Genomic DNA, 19,058 nt, shown 5'->3' with positions numbered 1-19,058 from the left:
GGAAGAAAATAAAAAAGGAAAGGCGCAACCGAGTCCTGCGGACGTCAGCAAGGTTACCTCGGTGTCTCTAGACTGAAGTCAGCTCCTGATCAAATCCTACTGCTGAGGTCCAAAAGCTGCTCCTGGATCTATGCAAAAGATGCACAGAGTGTAGCATCAGCACAACCGACCCCATGTGCTGGTAAGTGCCTGGCCTAACCCCGGCGAAGTAGTGATGAGGCTAGACAGGACCTACCAAAAACAACCTGTGCATATATATGCAATAAAAGGAAATATAAAGAATTTAAACAGCTAAGAGGGGGGAGCATGCTATGGGAAGCTAACAGTTTCAAATAGAAATCCTCAATAACAGAAAGAAGTAACAAAGCCAGAATGTCAACAAGAATCAAAAGTCAACAATTTGCATGGCATCACCCTTCGTGCTTTTACTCTCGTCCTCACTAAAACAATACACGGAATCACCCATTCGTGCTTTACGCTCTTCCTCACCCAAACAACAATCACAAGGCAAATAGGGTAAGGAAAGCTATAACCTCGAAGTAAATCAAATAAGAACAAGTAATGAAAGAAACAACATAACTCGGATATCAACAAAGAATCAGAAAGCAACAAATACACGGCATCACCCTTCGTGCTTTACGCTCTCGTCCTCATCAAAGCAATCATATAAATGAAATATGCACGGCATCACCCTTTATGCTTTTACTCTCTTTCCTCACCATATAATCAATAAAATCGGCACGGAATGGTACATCGTGCGGCACGGCTTCGTGCTTTACACTCTTTCCTCACAATAGCAAACAATGCACGGCATCACCCTTCATGTTTTATCACTCTTCCTCACCCAAGTAACAATCACAAATAAGGGGCAAGGGAGTAGACAAATAATGATAGAAATTCCGGCTAGGGAATACAAATAACCAGCTAACTCCCGACAAGAGAGCACAATTAAGCAGTTAAAAACCCGGCAAGGGAACAATATCAATAATCTCAGCATCCCGGCAAGGGAGCAATTCAAAAATTCTTTCTCTTTCTTTCACTTTTTCCTATTATCTCACTTTACCACCTGAGCCAACGCTCCAAAGGGGTTCAATCATTTCATATACTTTCACGCTTTATGATATACTCGAGCCAATACTCCAAGAATGTACAAATCATAATTCTTCCTCAAACTCTTCACATTATATGAAATTTATCAATTTAACAAGGAAGAGGTATCACAAAATCCGAATAAACACAAATAAGACTCACGGTCATGCTAGACTTCCGGTGTATAGATACTCGTCACCATGCCTATACACCGTACTCAACAATTAGCAAATAGCAAACAACACTCTAATCCTATTCCCTCAAGCCAAAGTTAGAACAAACACTTACCTCGGTCCAAAGAATAGCAATCAACCCTCAAATGCCGCCTTTCCTTTATAATCCGACTACGAAACAACGATATCTAGGCATAATTAATTCAATAATATTAATAAAGACTCGATAACAAAATCCCATAGCTTAGATATGAAGTTCCTAGCATTCTTCCAAAAATACCAAAATTCGACCCCAGGCCCACATAGTTCAAACACGATGCTCGAACCAAAACCCGATTACCCATAACCCCAGAGTTCAGATATATAATTTATTTTAAGATCCGACCCCAAATTGAGGTTGAATCACTCAAAATTTCCAAAAACCTAACTCTACCCAAAACCCCAAATTTCTACTCTAAATTACATGTTTTAGGCCAAGAAATTCAATAGGCATTGATGAAAATGGAAGAGAATAAGTTAAAGATTACTAACCCAAGAGTTTATGGTGAAAGAATGCTTCAAAGATCGCCCTAGAACTTTGGAGAAGAAAGAGTTTGTGAAATTTTGTAAGAATCCCGTAAGGCTACTGTTCTGGATTTTAAAATTTAACTGGGCGAATTTGGCCTATGCGATCGCGGACAAAGGAGTGCGATCGCATAGAGTAAATGGGACAGGGCTCTGCGATCGCGAATGACACTATGCGATGCATAAAGGAAATAGTGAAGGCTGGCTAACACACTGCGATCGCAGAGGAAATAATGCGATCACGTAGAGCAAAATATAGGACCTCTCAGGCTAACACTATGCGATCGCGGGAGGAATTATGCGATCGCATAGAACAAACTAAAACCCTAAAAATTTACACTATGCGATCGCGGACATAGCTATGCGATCGCATAGCACAAAAGACTGGACACCAACAGACAGCAGTTCTACAATTTTTCTAAGTCTAAAACCATTCTGAAACACATCCAAAACACACCCGAGCCCTCGGGGCTCCTAACCAAACACATGCACTAACTCAACAACATCAAACGAACTTATCCGTGCGATCAAATCGCCTAAATAACTTCAAAAACAATGAATCAAACCTCAAAATCAAGAGTTTTTCTCAAACTTCATCAAGTTTCAAATTTAGGAATTCAAGCCCGAATCATGTCAAACGACGTCCGATTTCAACCAAATTTCATAGAAAGTGCTTAAACCACATATAAGACCTGTACCGGGCACCAAAACCAAAATACAGGTCCGATACCAATGCTTTCTAATTCATTTTTATTTCAAATTTTCATATTAAATTTCAGAAAATAATTTCTTTTAAAAATTCATTTCTCGGCTCGGGACCTCGAATTTCGATTCCGGGCATACGCCCGAGTCCCGTATTTTTCTACGGACCCTCAGGGACCGTCAAATCACGGGTTCAGGTCTGTTTACTTAAAATATTGACCAAAGTCAACTTTAACCATTTTAAAGCCACAATTTATCAAATTTCACATAATTTAACACATAAGTTTTTCTGGCTACGCGCCCGGATTGTGCACGCAAATCGAGGCAACTAAAGGTAAGGTTTTCAAGGTCTCGGAAGCACGGAAAAAGGGAGAAAATCGGTGATGACTCTTTGGGTCGTCACAATAGATCTATCAATTGTACATTTGTGACTCTAATACCTAAGAATGAGCACCCTACAAGTGTGAAGGAGTATAGACCCATTGCTTGTTGTTCAGTGTTGTATAAAATCATTTCCAAAGTCCTAGCAGCAAGAATTCAGAAAGTAATTACAACAGTGATATGTGAAGCTCAAACTGGATTCATTCTTGGAAGGAAGATCTCAGATAATATCTTCCTTGCACATGAACCGGTGAAGTCATATATAAGAAAATATATGTCTCCTAGATGCATGATTAAAATAGATCTTCAAAAGGCATATGATTCTATGGAATGGGTATACCTGGAGCAGATGTTAGATGAGATGGGATTTCCTAGACAGTTCATTTCATGGGTACTAGAATGTGTGTCAACTGTGAATTATTCAATCTTGGTCAATAGTGAGCCAACAGTTCCTTTCAATGCAGCTAAAGGACTTAGGCAAGGAGATCCAATTTCTCCTTTCCTATTTGCAATAGCCATGGAATATTTGAGTAGGATGCTTAATGAAGTGAAAGGAAGTAAAGGATTCAAATATTACCCAAAGTGCTCTACGCTATCAATAACTCATTTGTCCTTCGCACATGATCTTTTGCTATTTTCAAGAGGTGATATTGAATATGTGGATACTATTAGAAGATGTTTCATGGAGTTCTCTGATGCCTCAGGTCTTCAAGACAATAAAGATAAAAGCTCCATTTATTTTGGAGGGGTTACCAAAGAGGTTCAGAATAAAATACTGCAATTGCTAGAATTCACTAAAGGTGACCTACCATTCAGATATTTAGGGATACCTTTAGCTACAAAGAAGATATCCTTAATACAGTGGCAACCTTTGATCAACAAGATGGTATCTAGAATTACTGCTTGGACTGCCAAGAAGCTCTCATACGCAGGAAGGGCCCAGCTAATTCAAACAATATTGTTTGGTATTCAGGCATATTGGTCACAAATATTTGCTATTTCCTCAAAAGTATTAAATGCAATTGAGGCTTACTGTCGAAACTATCTATGGTTTGGTACCAATACAATTACGAGAAAAGCTCTGTTAGTATGGGAGAAAGTGTGCACTCCAAAATCAATTGGTGGATTATGATTGATAAAAATGAGACTATGGAATAAGACATCAATAATTAAAGCTAACTGGGACATTGAACATAAGGTGGACAGACTGTGGATCAGATGGGTACACTCTTATTATATTAAGAACCAACAGTTTGATCAAATGGTCATACCTATGCATGCAGGATGGATGGTGATGAGAATCTTTGAAGCAGGAAGATCTGTGACAGTAGTTCACTACATCAACAAAAACAACTTAATCAAGCAGATTTACCTTCAACTAATTGGCAACAATGAGAGGATATCATGGAAGACACTAAGGTTTTGGAATGATGCTCGACCAAAGCCTAGTTCACAATGTGGCTGCAGATGCAAAGGAAATTACTAACAGTTAACAGAATTGCTGCTTGGGGCATAAATGTGGATTGTGTATGTAAACTGTGCTATATGCACAATGAAACAAGGAACCATTTATTCATGGAATGTCCTTATTCTATGGAAATTTGGGGAGGGGTACTAAAATGGGTGAAGGTTCAGCATTTCAAAACAGCACAATGGGAGCAGATGGAGAACTGGATCATTGAAAGAGCAAAAGGCAGAACAAAAAGAGCTCAAGTGTTCAAGATGTCATACACAAAATGAGTGTGTGCAATATGGATAAAAAGGAATCAACGCAGATTTGAAGGCAGGTCAAAGAATTCAAGTCAACTGGTGAGAAAAATTGCTTATGTGTGTAGTGTTCGAGCACCAGCCAGAATCAAAGATTGGATTCAGCAACTTAGAGTTAGTTAATTCTGGTAGTATATGTTTTAGTCGTTTGTGAGTACTAACATATAGTAGATTGTGATGTAGTCTACTATGGAACTTATATGTAATCATTTTGGTGATTAATAAAAAAAATTAATTACCAAAATTTTTTTTAGTAAGAGTACCATTCTATAAAACATTCAAATTTGTTTAATTACCCTCCATGCCCCTTTAGTAATCCCTTATACTAAAACTAAATTTTCTATTTCACTTGTTCATTTTAGCAAATCAAGAAAACTTATTATTTTCTTCTATGCCCTTATCATTAAATACATAACTTTATATTTCCAATAATAATAAAATAAACTCTTAATTAATAATTATACAAGAGGAGTGCAATATCAATAGTGGACTAGTAGAAAAAAAATGAATGGAGTATTAAATTTTAACTTTGACGTGAATTTCCACGTCAAATTAACTGCCACTAATAACAAAGTCAAATTACCTGTTTAAACTCTTTAGCTAATCAAACACTATCAATATAAGGAAATTGGCGAGTAAAATCTTTGTTAACTTGCAAGTGCAAATCACAGGAATTGTATGATGTGAATTGTGATGTTGTTTGTGATTGGACTAAATGTGTTAAGACTGACAAATTAAAAGGTTAAATGCGCAATATTGTTGAAAGTGCAGTTCACATCCAAGAAGAAGAAAAAAGAAAAAGAGAAACAAAAACAAAAGGAAAACTTGGCGGGAAAATGTAGAAGCGAGAGGCCAAAAAGTTTGAAATTCGCAAACTACGCAAAATCTGCTGTCGAAGAGTGAGAGGAAGAGAGAGATGGCGGAATTTGAAGACGAAGAATTCCTAGCTCAGGTAGCCGCAGCAGAAGCTGAAGCTCTTTCCACCGCCACCGCCGCCAAGCGTCGCCGGATCTCTGCCGCCCTAACCACCACCGCGAAGCACAACGTCACCACCAATAACACGATCAGTGTGGAAGAAGGAGCTTATATCGCGGCTCTGAAAGGGAGCAAAAGCGTCGTATTCCAACAAAAAGGACCGACTAATGCTCTCCCTACTCCGATTAACAACAGCTACAAAGCACATAGCAATTATTTGCCTAGTTCCGATGCTGCTGCTGGTTCGTGCTTTAAGTGCGGGAAATTAGGTCACTGGGCTCGGGATTGCGATGTTAATCCACCGAATGATGATTCCACGAGCTTTCCTGATAAGAAATGTGCATGTGGATTAGGTAATTGCCTTGTGCTTACTGCTAATACTGAGAAGAATCGTGGCCGTAAGTTCTACAAATGCCCTATCAGACAGGTATTATCATTTCAACATAGCGTACAAAAATTTCATGCTTCTATTTGTATAGTACCTTAATTGAACGAAATATTGTGTTGAAATTTTTCTCAAAAATCTCAACTCAATGTTAGAAGAACAATAAACACTTTTCTTGTAATTGTATTTTCTCTCTTGGCTTGTGTTGCACTTTCACAAAGTGATTTTTCTTCTCAAGAATTAACAATACGGCAAATTTTCTCCATCACCCTTTATGTAGCATCACCTATATACCCTTTTCCTATTTGGGTGAGGTAATAATTTTCTTAAGGTAAAAGTTTATTCCAAAAATAAACTTCAATCAAATTTTATGGAAAATTGGAAATCACATCTTAACGAAAACGTGACTGCCGAACCATTGTCAAAGTTGGATTCTCGTGAATCCAAATTAATGTTGGATTCAATTTATACGTCCTTTGTGGACTTTACCTTTCCAATTCCAAATTGGTAAATTAACTAATATTATATATATAACCTTTATATAAATTAATATTATTTTATATTATATATATCACATATATATTTCAACCAAGAGATATAATTTAATTTTCTCTTCCAAATAGAAAACTTCAATCCGTTCACAATATTAATTATAATCTCTGTGCTAGCAAAGAATATAATAATATTTCATTTGGACTAATAACTAAATTTATTTGACTAATTAAATTCTTTAATTTACTTATCAAATAATAAAGTAATTAACCCTTTAGCAAAGATCAGAACACTCGTTAGTGTGCGACCCCATAGGTTCAATACTAAGTCGGTAGTAAATTGATCACATCAATATACTAATCAAGGGTGGCGTCTAGCAACACTCCTTAACGACCGGATAGCATGAAGTATACAATTTACTCTCAAGAACCAGTAGAAGAATAATGTAGTAATTCCTTCTGTCCTTATAGCTCTGGATCACCCTAGGATATGGTTCAACTGTCAAATCCTAATAGGCGACCAACTATGTGTTCATGTCAAATATAATCGACCATTGAATGACCTAAGAAACCTTTTTCTTCTTTCATTCAATTGCCCTTTGGTTAATTTGGTCGTTTATAATTCATGACAACATGGAGCTTAAACTCATTACCAAGAGTTGACAGATTCCATCTTGATCAATCACTAATTCTACAAGTATTCAATCGTACCCAATATCCTTTCAACTATCGCCCTAGGGCTATAGGTGTCTAGTATTAAAGCACAACAAATAACTTGTCAATTACTATGACGATCTCAGGTCAAAGGAAATTCTTACATCACATTCTTCAAAAAGAATATCCTATTGACAGTTTATGGTAATTCTAGCCATTAGGAATTATCAAATGAGTCGGTTCAATGATCATATCTCTATATGCAGCATCTATCTATGTGATTTAGTTAATGAGATCAACTAATCTTTATCCCATAAAGACGATCACATAAATATTGATCTAACCGGATTACTAATGTCCAAATTAATAATCCTACGATCAAGAACAAATTTAGATTAAATTGTAAGAGACTTTGCTCTCATTATCATGATCTCTATCACGATGACAAATCTCAAAATTTAATCAAGGACCTTATCAAATTAATCAAACAATTAATAATAACTATGATAAAAGAATGCCATATATTTTTTTTATCGAATAACATTCACAAAAATGGGTTCAAATCATCAACTATAAGATTGGATCTAGAGCATATCTACTATATCCGTAACAATCTCCCACTTGCACTAGAGCCAATCGCTCTTGTACTTCATTCCCAATTTTCACTTGCGCTTGTCAAACTCCTTTGCACCAAGAGCTTTAGTGAATGGGTATGGAGCATTTTCCTTTCCATCAACCTTTTGAATCTAAACGTCTCCACGTCCAATGATTTCTCTTATCAAGTGATCCCTTGGCAGAACGTGTTTGGATTTTTGGTGTGATTTTAGTTCTTTTGCTTGAGCAATGGCTCCAGTGTTGTCACACAACAATGGAATTGTACCTTCTATAGAAGGAACCACACCAAGTTTAGTTAAGAACTTTTTCATCCATACAACTTCCTTAGCAGCTTCACTAGCTGCTATATATTCTGCTTCAGTCACTGAATCAACTACTGTAGCTTATTTGAAACTTTTCCAACTTACCGCACCACCATTTAAGGTGAATACATAACCAGAAATAGATTTGCTATCATCTCTATCGGAAGAGAAACTTGCATCAGTATAACCTTCAAACTCAGAATCCCCATAGATGAGGAATTGGTCTTTAGTCCTTCTTAAGTACTTAAAAATGGTCTTCACCACCTTCCAATGTTCCTCACCATGATTTGCTTGATATCGGCTAGTCACTCCAAGTGCATAAGCCACATCAGGATGTGTACATGTCATGGTATACATGATAGCTCCCACTGCACTAGCGTATGGGATCCTACTCATGTGTTCTCTCTCTTCAGGTGTTTTAGGACAATCCTCCCTATTGAGAGTAATTCCAGCGCCTATCGGTAGATAGCCTCTTTTGGAATTATCCATGTTATACCTCTTTAAGATGGTATCAATGTACAAAGACTGGGAAAAACATCTTCCTAGATCTATCTCTATATATTTTTATTCCTAACATATAAGCTGTTTTTCCCAAGTCTTTCATGGAGAACTATTCAGATAGCCAAATCTTGGTACTTTGCAATGCCGGTATGTCATTCCCTATGAGCAATATATTATCAACACACAACACTAAGAATATAATTGTGCTCCCACTAACCTTTTGTACACACAAGGTTCTTCTTCGCATCTAACAAAATTGAACTTTTCAATTGTCTTGTGAAAGCGAATATTCCAACTTCGAGAAGCTTGCTTTAGTCCATAAATGGATTTTTGTAGCTTACAAATTTTATTATGATCAGACGAAGATGTGAAACCTTCAGGTTATGTCATGTACACATTCTCTTCTAGCTCACTATTAAGGAAAGCTGTTTTCACATCCATTTGCCATATTTCATAATCATAGTATGCTGCTATAGCAAGCAAAATCCGAATTGATTTGAGCATTGCCACGGGAGAGAAATTCTCGTCATAGTCGACTCCTTCTTTCTGACGATATCCCTTGGCAACAAGACGGGCTTTGTAGGTCTCCACCTTTCTGTCTGCTCTAATCTTTTTCTTAGAAACCCATTTACAACTTATCAGTTTTATATCCTTTGAAGGTTCAACTAAAGTCCATACTTTATTTTCCTTCATGGATTCCATTTCGGATTCCATTGCCTTTTGCCATTTCTCATAATCAGAACTTTGTATAGCCTCTTCATAGGTCTTAGGGTCATCATCATTATGATCAACCTCATTTGATACATCATCTTGTACCATTAGATTTAATCTAATTGGTACATGACGTTCTCGTGTAGACCTTCTAAGAGGTACTTGTACAACTTGTTCACCTTGTGCTGGATTTGGTTATTGTTCAATTTGGTTTGGAACTGGTTCATTAACCTGTTCTTGAACTTCAACCGTTGAAGATGGCAATTCCTTGGCAACTTCAAAACATCCAATAAAGGTTCTTCAACTTGGGTCTCATGATATTTATATTGTGTTGATTCATTAGTTTCTTGAACTTCATCAAGTTCTATTTCTCCATTATAATTTCCTTCTAAAAGAAATCCCCTTTCCAAAAAGGTTACTCCTCTGGCCACAAACACTTTATAGTCAGAAGGGTGATAAAAATAATATCTCATTGTTTCCTTGGGATACCCAATGAACATACACTTATCAGATCTTGAGTCAAGTTTATCAGACCGTAGTCTCTTAACATAAGCTGGACAACCCCAAACTTTAATATGTTTAAGGTTTGGCTTACATCCTTTCCATATCTCATATGGTGTCGTAGAGACTGACTTAGTGGGAACTTTATTAAGTAAGTATGTTGCTGCTTCCAAAGCATATCCCCATAAATTTATTGGAAGATCAGTGAACCCCATCGTAGATCTCACCATATCTAATAAGGTTTGATTTTTCCTTTCAGACACACCATTGTGTTGTGGTGTTCTTGGAGGTGTCCACTGTGAGAGAATCCCATTCTCTTTGAGATATCTGGTAAAATCTTCACTAAGATATTCTCCACCTCTATCAGACCTTAGTACTTTGATACTTTTACCAGTCTGCTTCTCAACTTCACTACAGAACCTTTTGAACATTTCAAAAGATTCAGACTTGTGTTTCATAAGATATGCAAATCCATATCTTGACATATCATCAGTGAAGGTGATGAAGTAAGAATATCCACCTCTAGCTTGAATTTTCATCGGCCCACAAACATCTGTATGAATTAGTCCCAATAATTCAGAAGCTCTTTCTCCACTTCCAGTAAATGGAGATTCGGTCATTTTTCCTTTGAGACAAGATTCACAAGTTGGATGTGATTCAAAATCATACTTGTCAAGGTACCCTTCCTTGTACAATTTGTTAATTCTTTTCTCTCCAATATGACTAAGCCTACAATGCCAAAGGTATGTATGATTTATATGATCATCTCTTTTCCTCTTAAGACTTGAAACATGCATAATCCAATTAGCATTCACATTAGGTAAGACATAAACATCATGTTGGAGATAGCCATTCACATATAAATTATTATCATAATTATAAAGCAAATACCATTGCCTATAATAATGCAGAAACCACGTTTGTCTAACATAGAAGCTGAAATTATGTTCGAAACAAATTTAGGAACGTAATAACAATCATCCAACATAAGTACTTTGCCCGTAGGCATATTAAATAAATTGATCCTATAGCTACGGTTGCAAATTCTGCACCATTTCCAACTTGTAGATTAACTTCTCCTTTCTTTAGTTTCCTACTTATCTTAAACCCTTACAACATATTGCAGATGTTATAACCACTGCCAATATCTAATACCCACGGTGAAGAATTAGTAGTAGCTAAAGAAACCTTGAAAATATTTTTCATTAATGTCTCACCTTGTTTCTTGTCCTTTAGAGTTGCAAGATACTCCTTACAGTTTCTCTTCCAATGCCCTTTCTTCTTACAGTGAAAACATTTAGCATCATATACTGACTGCAAGATCAAATCTTCAGAAATCTCTTCACCAAGCTTGTACCCCAACTTCTCATATTTTTCGGTAAGAACAATCATATGATTCACAAGGGATCCAACTGGAGAGTTTTCAATGTCCAACTGTGTATCAACCATCTTCTTAAGATATTCAATGATTGCAGTTGGATCTATATTCTAATGTTTCCTCTGGAGTTCAAAACTCATAGAAGCGAGAATGATGTGTTTAATAGCAAGACATTCTTCCAAGTATTTCTGATAAACCTTAGTGCCTTGAACATCATTCTCTGGTGGGATTATCTTTACAGGCTTATCGATTACATCAATGAGCTTTTCATGTATGAGAACAATTCTCAAATTTCTATACCAGTCATCAAAGTTTGGTCCTACCAACTTGTTGGTCTCAAGTATTTCACGCAGTGATATAACAGACATATTAAGAAATCTAAAATATAGAAAAGAAAAGGCAATAATATAAGAACATATTTGCATATACCATAAAGACATGGACTTTATCTAAATGATATTTCCACTAATTATTTTAAACTATTTACCCTCATTATAGTTTACAAAATCTTTATTTCTGTTAGTGGAGTAAAGGAATCCTTTAACAATATGTATGAGCCCCTTGGAAGTCAAGTCGTTTCTCACATATATTTTAAAGGTAGGTACTCTTACCAATTGTATCCCCATACAATTTTCTTAAATAGCTCTATGTCAAATAGTCTCGTGGTAGTCAGGTTGATCCTATTGGCATAGTTGAGTTCAACCATTATGATAGCAAAAAACTTATTAAATTTTATACTCCTCAGGGTGGCCCAGGCGTCTAGTGTAAAATTGAATAATTCTTTCAATCCATAACGACCGGATATCATAAAGTATACAATTTACTTTCAAGAACCAGTAGAAAAATAATGTAGTAATTCCTTCTGTCCTTATAGCTCTGGATCACCTTAGGATATGGTTCAACTATCAAATCCTAATAGGCGACCAACTATGTGTTCATGTCAAATATAATCGACCATTGAATGACCTAAGAAACTCTTTTCTTCTTTCATTCAATTGCCCTTTGGTTAATTTGGTCGTTTATAATTCATGACAACATGGAGCTTAAACTCATTACCAAGAGTTGACAGATTTCATCTTGATCAATCACTAATTCTACAAGTATTCAATCGTACCCAATATCCTTTCAACTATCGCCCTAGGGCTATAGGTGTCTAGTATTAAAGCACAACAAATAACTTGTCAATTACTATGACGATCTCAGGTCAAAGGAAATTCTTACATCACATTCTTCAAAAGAATATCCTATTGACAGTTTATGGTAATCCTAACCATTAGGAATTATCCAATGAGTCGGTTCAATGATCATGTCTCTATATGCATCATCTATCTATGTGATTTAGTTAATGAAATATACTAATCTTTATCCCATAAAGACGATCACATAAATATTGATCTAACCGGATTACTAATGTCCAAATTAATAATCCTACGATCAAGAACAAATTTAGATTAAATTGTAAGAGACTTTGCTCTCATTATCATAATCTCTATCACGATGACAAGTCTCAAAATTTAATCAATGACCTTATCAAATTAATCAAACAATTTATAATAACTATGATAAAAGAATGCCATATATTTTTTATATCGATTAATGTTCTCAAAAATATGTTAAAATCATCAACTATGAGATTGGATCTAGGGCATATCTACTATATCCATAACATGAACAATTTATTCCATTACTGACCTAAAAGGTTTTTCGTAAGCATTTTTGAGTGTTAAAATTTGAGTATCCGGATTTAGAGTACTGTGTATATTTCTATTGTAATCTGAATTTTAATACTTTCTCAGGAGAATGGTGGTTGTGGATTCTTTGAGTGGTGTGACCAACCTTCTGTTACCAATACTGCAACTACCCGAGGCCCTAGTTACTCTGTTAGTTCCTCGTTCCCGGAAATTTCATGTCCATGTGGTTCTGGCACATGCCTAGTTCTGACAGCCAAAACAGGAAAAAATATCGGTCAGCAGTTCTACCGTTGTCCTTCTAATCAGGTTTAATATCAGCTTGATCTATTCCTTTTTCTGTTTTACTAGTCTGCTGCACAGCTTAATGGGATTTAATGTCTAAGTACTTGAAATGCTTCACAATGCCTGGTTGTGTGCACGTGTAATGTAGGCTCATTTGATTGCAAAAGAAATCGTGCTGATGGGGAAAATTTTTTGGCCTTCCGTCGATGTGCTGCCCCTAATTTCTGTATTAAACTATCAATTTTTGTTGTCAAACAGAAAGTACAATCTCAAATTAACTCCAAATATCCAGTGACATTCATATTAGTGTTATCTGTCATTTATGAAGCTTAATTTTGCTCAGGGTAAGACCTGGAAAGTATGAGAGAGTGTAGCATACTTGCTTGAGCTATAGATGCATCTTGACCTCAAAGTTGGTGGGTTATAAGCATGAATAGCAAAATATCATAGAGGTTGGGATGATATGATAGTTAGGTCAGTAAGTTAGTTTATATCCTTGAGGTAAGTTATAAAATGACATTAAATCAATTAGCATTGTTGCTTGGAATGGATCGACGGACTAGCTGGAACCTTGAGGGCATATGTGGTAAACCTAAGGACTATGTTATCCGCACATTCCCCTGTCAGACAATTAGGTTTTCATCTAGACAAGTGGGTACATTTTATTGTCGTGAGGTTCCATAAGGTTCTAGCCTTTCCATATTTCATGGTTTCATCCTTTCAGGTCTTAGAGGAACATTGCCTCCGGGCTTTAGGTTTCAAGGGTTCAAGTCTTCTTTATGTTTTTGCCCTGATATCTGTTGCATCATTCAAGGCTGTAGGCTCTCTTACCCTATTCTTTGAATTGGGTATAAACCCTACCTCAAGCTGTGATGGTGTGTAGCATGATCTAAGAATCTCAGTGGGATACATGTATGGGCTGCAAAAGAGTACACTACGGTTGTCGTCAGTGGTCAATTTCCAGGTTAAGTTCTGTAACAGACAAGTTAATATGCTCCTCAGGGGATTCGCTATGCTTGGCACAGTACAGATAAAGAATTGCTATCAGAATCGGTAATTAAGGGGTATATATAGGATTGCAAAAGCATCCTGATTAGTGAGATTTCATTGTCATTGGCCTCGATTCACAATAGGGTATTTCCTGTCATGCCACAGATACATTTTGTCCCCTTAGAGGCATTCATGATTCTAATCTGTTAATCAAATTGTTTTATACAAATTTTAATATACACAATGATATGTACACAGACTAACGTCTTAAGCCTTACCATATAAATAACTAAAATATGAATGACATGTTGCCATGCCAATTCTAACATAGCTGGGCTATAATCTATAGGCACGTTCCAATTAGTCTTCTTGGCTTCTCCATCAAAATCTAGCAGACAAATAAAAACTCATCAGTTTATGTCTGATACTGTTATGTTGGAAGACCTAATCTCATCTACTCAGTCGGGAGCATATTGTCTATAGCTGTCGTAGCAACTTGAAAACAGTCTCATTTTAATGAAAAGCCACTTGTTGGTCATGACAGTCATGACTTGTTCTGTTTATATTTTTTTCTGTCTTGCCTATCTTGTTATGTTCATTAAGTACAAGTCTGCAAAATTGAAATGGAACAATGTGCAGCCATTACATCTAACCTGGCCTGGGTAGTAGAGATTCTGAGATTTAGTGCATAAACCAATAGAGATGCATTTAGGCATGGGTACTTTCAGAATAATCTAGAAGATTGATGGGCATGAGATCTATCGCTACTGTATTCAAGTACCAACTCTACGTAGTAAACAACTATATGAAGTAAACCATTAGCATATCTCGGAGTAAGGGAATTAATATCTTTTGTTCATTTTTCCCCTTCTCTTCTTATAAGCTGTCATATGAAGCCTAGCTTTGTGGCTGAAGGCCCTTGGTATTTTGCTACTTCCTGGAAGGATGTAAGCTGTCAATTGCTTATAACTGAGAAGTGCTATCTTGTGGGTGAAGGATACATGAAATTGGTGTTTAATGAAAATAAGTTGCAATGTTATAACACAATCCAGATTTTATTGAATAAAGTATTTCTAGAATCAATATCTTAGTTAAAGTGCTGAAGATTTAGTTATGAAAATAGACCTTTTTGCTGTGCAAGTAGTTAACCATACTTGATGAACCCGTCATGCCATAAAGCAAACAACAATCTAGATACTAATGACTACTATAGGGCTATAGGGTAATAGTTCTCATAGTTTGATCGTTGTATTTGTGGCTGTTAATGTGTTGTTTACTGCTCTTAGGGAAGTTGTGGGTTCTTCAAATGGTGTAACGACAACACGACCAATGCTAGCTTCTCAAATTCATCTAACATCTCTCAAACTTATCCAAACATGGATGGCTTAAGCAACAAAATCCACAATTCAGTCCCTTCTTCCTGTTTCAAATGTGGCAATGCTGGGCACTGGGCAAAAGATTGTCCTCAGTTGTCTTCTCAACACTCTGCTGCTGATGGAGGGGTAAAGTACCCGAATTCAAGCACTTGTTTTAAGTGTGGTAAGCCTGGTCACTGGGCCAAGGACTGTTCATCTAACTGATTTCAGAGCAGTGATTGGACATTAAGACTAAGTGGATTCCCTCGTGGTTTTCAAGAACTGCAAATAGACGTAAACTTGATATCTGAACATAGTCAAGTTCCTTTAGCTTCGAGTAGACGGTGAAAAATCTGAAGCTCTGTTATAATTTTGATGTAAATATTGCCATCCGAACCCTCCGGGAAAAGAAGTTTGTTTTCTTTGAACACCTAATCAGCCACAAGTTGCAGTTATTCCCGCATCCACAGTGAGTGTGTGATCTTGGATTTTGGAATATTGATCTGCCTGTTAATTGCTTTCTTCTATTTTTTTGCTATTTAGTAATGGTTAATAATCCCATTTTCCCTAAATCTTCCAATTTTTCAAGTTTGGGACATATATATATATATATATATATTAAATTTTAAAATTAATTTTTTTTTTTTAAAAAAAGTGAGTGGTAAGAAAAGGATGAAAGCTTCCTGAGGATTAAGACTTAATGACAAAAGGACTCACTTTTGCTTTTCGTACGTCAACCATGCTGAACTTTGATAGATTTTGTAAACTTATTGTGATTATGAAACTAGACTGTAGTTCCTAGTTTTATTTGCTAGTATGTTCGTCTAATTTATCTTAGATAACTGGTCAACTAGACCATCAAAAAAAACCAAAACTTGCAATCTATTCAAGGGGAAAGAACATCAATACATGTCTGAAGGGATGGTTTGTAACCCAATTATTTCACTTAAAATACTTGCCAAATGTATTTTTCAACTTTAAATTTCAAATTGAAGTTAATAATTATACTTTAAATTCTCTATTTTAAATCCTAATAAAGACAGGATTAATAGTTCAAGAATTTCATTGGGCGCCTTATTCGTGAATGCGAGTGGAAGTTGAAGAGGATGAAGCCTTTAATCAGAAGCTCCTTTATTTAGGAACTTCGAAGAAACCTAACAGTGGTCGTGCTGGTGGATTTATAAAATAGTTAGTTAACGAAAATCAAGACTAATAAGTCTACAAGTACAATTAATAGAGAATAAAAGAGATAGTAAAATTTAACTATTAAACTAACATTACGATAACAATCATAAAGGACTACATTACATTATTCATACTTTGATTTTAATTTGTTTACAAACTTAGAAAAAAGATAACTTAACTGCACTCAGTTGAAAAAATAAAATAACGTAAAAAAATTTTCAGGCATAAGGAAACAAATTAGGTTTTGTAAGTTAATTTCCGTACTTGGTCGAGAAGCAACTAGTCAATATTTTGTTACTTTAGGAAAATTCCATAATGGACCTTTTCCCATATAAGATGGGAAAAGGTTAATATGCCTCTATATATATGTGATGCGACTACTTAGTTTCATTACTTTACTTTTGATACACAGTGAAGCTTAGGGTTAGTATTTCTTGTGCATAGTTGCGTTCTAATCTCCGGGGTTTAGCTATGGCGCTGCTTTAATTTATAATTCTCAGCCAAAAGTGCTTGGTGGCCAAGTTAGAGAGAATATTATGGCTTGCCGCAGGAAGAGGAAGATTTCCATGGATACCACCACCTTTGATCATATGGAAAAGGACGACAAAAAACTTCGGGCTGCGATGCTACGCTGATGTGATCTTGAAATCGCAACAACAAGTTTTAGGCAAAGCGTTTAATGAGAAAGAGATGAAGAAGAAGAAGAAGAAGACAGAGCTGTGGGAGAAGCGGCTCGGATTGCCATTGAAAGCGTCAAAAGGACGGTTGATTTTGATGATAATATGGAAGCCGAAAAAGAACTCTTGATGATCATGGGTGCTACAAGTACTACTTGTTGGTAAAACAGTTTCTATAGAATTGCTTCTTCATTCCTATTCTCGAATTTCTTTTCTTTCAAGATATGTTGATCAACACTTGAGTTTCTTTCTAATTTGCTTTTGTGAAACAAAATATCATCAGTCTTGGTTTTGACGATATATGCTTTAGATATAAATATTCTTGAAACAAACCATACTTGAGAAAATCACCCCAGGAACTTAACCTTGCATATTCTTGAGCTATAATTTCTCATATCCTTAATCTTCGCATAATTTCTGCACCACAATTCATACTTTTATCTTATTATCTGAAAAATCTTTAGTGTTAGTTTTGCAAATTTAATTAATCGCAACCTCCATACGACACCATTGGTGTCTGGCCTGAATTAACTTCCTCTCAAGTTCCACTTAGAGATCCTCCACCACAGATAATGGTAACATATATTTATGTAATCAATCCCGACTAGTTTTCAATCTATGATCACTAAATTTAAGGTTTTTTTGGTTCACACACTAATTAGCTATAGGGATAATTTCACATAAATACAACTCACACACCTGACTTGCAACATAATAGCCTAGATATCACTTTGCAAATCTATAGCCCAAAAATAATAGGTTAATTCCCGAAAGACAGCTTATTTCACACAATCAACTATGGTTATTGATCCCTCTTTATACAACCACTTATTTTCATACACTATTATGTGCAATTGCTGAAGCAATCCAACAGGATAAAAGAAAAATAAAACTTGGTAAATGAATTGTAGAATCCCTCCAATGCGTACAAATCTTTTTTATACAACACATACACGAAAAAGAAGAAGAGAAGGAAGTGTCAAACTTCCGTAGAGGCCTCTTACACACTAACAATGTATATACATCCTTATAAACTGAAAAAAATATATAATTATACAACATTATACACAAATATACACATTTATACACAATTATACAATACTATATATAACTTGTATAAACATGTATAATAGTGTATAAGAGGTGTTTGTATATTCATATACACTATTATATAGTGTTTATACAAACTGCTACATAGTTATGATTTTTATCCAAGCCTCGAGTTGTAGTAGAAGGTATTGGATGATTTAACTCGTCTATAGGTTAGCAATTTTGCGCCAACGATTCAAAATTCAACACACAGATACGATACACCCAATTTCAGATTCGAGACTTCAAGGAGGACAACACACATATCACGGGAATCAATAACTTGCGATGAGCCAAGAAGGTCAACAAGCTTAAGAACAAGCAAGTCTGGAGCTTTCTGCTTCATCGTGTTGAATATTGATTTAGCTTCCGATCTTTTCTCCTCGAAGCTCGACCAGACATAGGAAATTAAGGTTTCAAACTGCAAAGAGTCAGACCCAATTTCAAAAAGCTTCAATATTCTTCTGCTTGCCACCATGGACGACGGAGTAGGAGCCCGAGCCTTCTTCGAGCCATTGATGGCAGAACTGCGCAGGGGTAGGGGAGGGGGAATATCGGGGGCTAGGTTAAGAGAGGATGAGGGATCTATGTGGGTTGGAA

The 19,058-nt window shown here is 36.0% G+C and overlaps 1 protein-coding gene across 1 annotated transcript; it reads left to right on the top strand.

Annotated features, from left to right (window-relative positions):
* Positions 1-5,319: 5,319 nt before the first annotated feature.
* Positions 5,320-16,034, top strand: LOC104213570 (uncharacterized). Its single transcript, XM_009763102.2, has 3 exons — positions 5,320-6,078; positions 12,986-13,186; positions 15,439-16,034. Exons 1-3 carry the CDS (start codon positions 5,593-5,595, stop codon positions 15,730-15,732), a joined length of 981 nt encoding a protein of 326 aa, XP_009761404.1. The 5' UTR covers positions 5,320-5,592; the 3' UTR covers positions 15,733-16,034.
* Positions 16,035-19,058: the final 3,024 nt, after the last annotated feature.

This window comes from Nicotiana sylvestris, chromosome 1 (genome assembly GCF_000393655.2).
Source record: "Nicotiana sylvestris chromosome 1, ASM39365v2, whole genome shotgun sequence".
Taxonomy (NCBI): domain Eukaryota; kingdom Viridiplantae; phylum Streptophyta; class Magnoliopsida; order Solanales; family Solanaceae; genus Nicotiana; species Nicotiana sylvestris.
The sequence above is the reverse complement of the archived record's forward strand: the minus strand, read 5'-3'. Positions and strand labels throughout refer to the sequence as shown.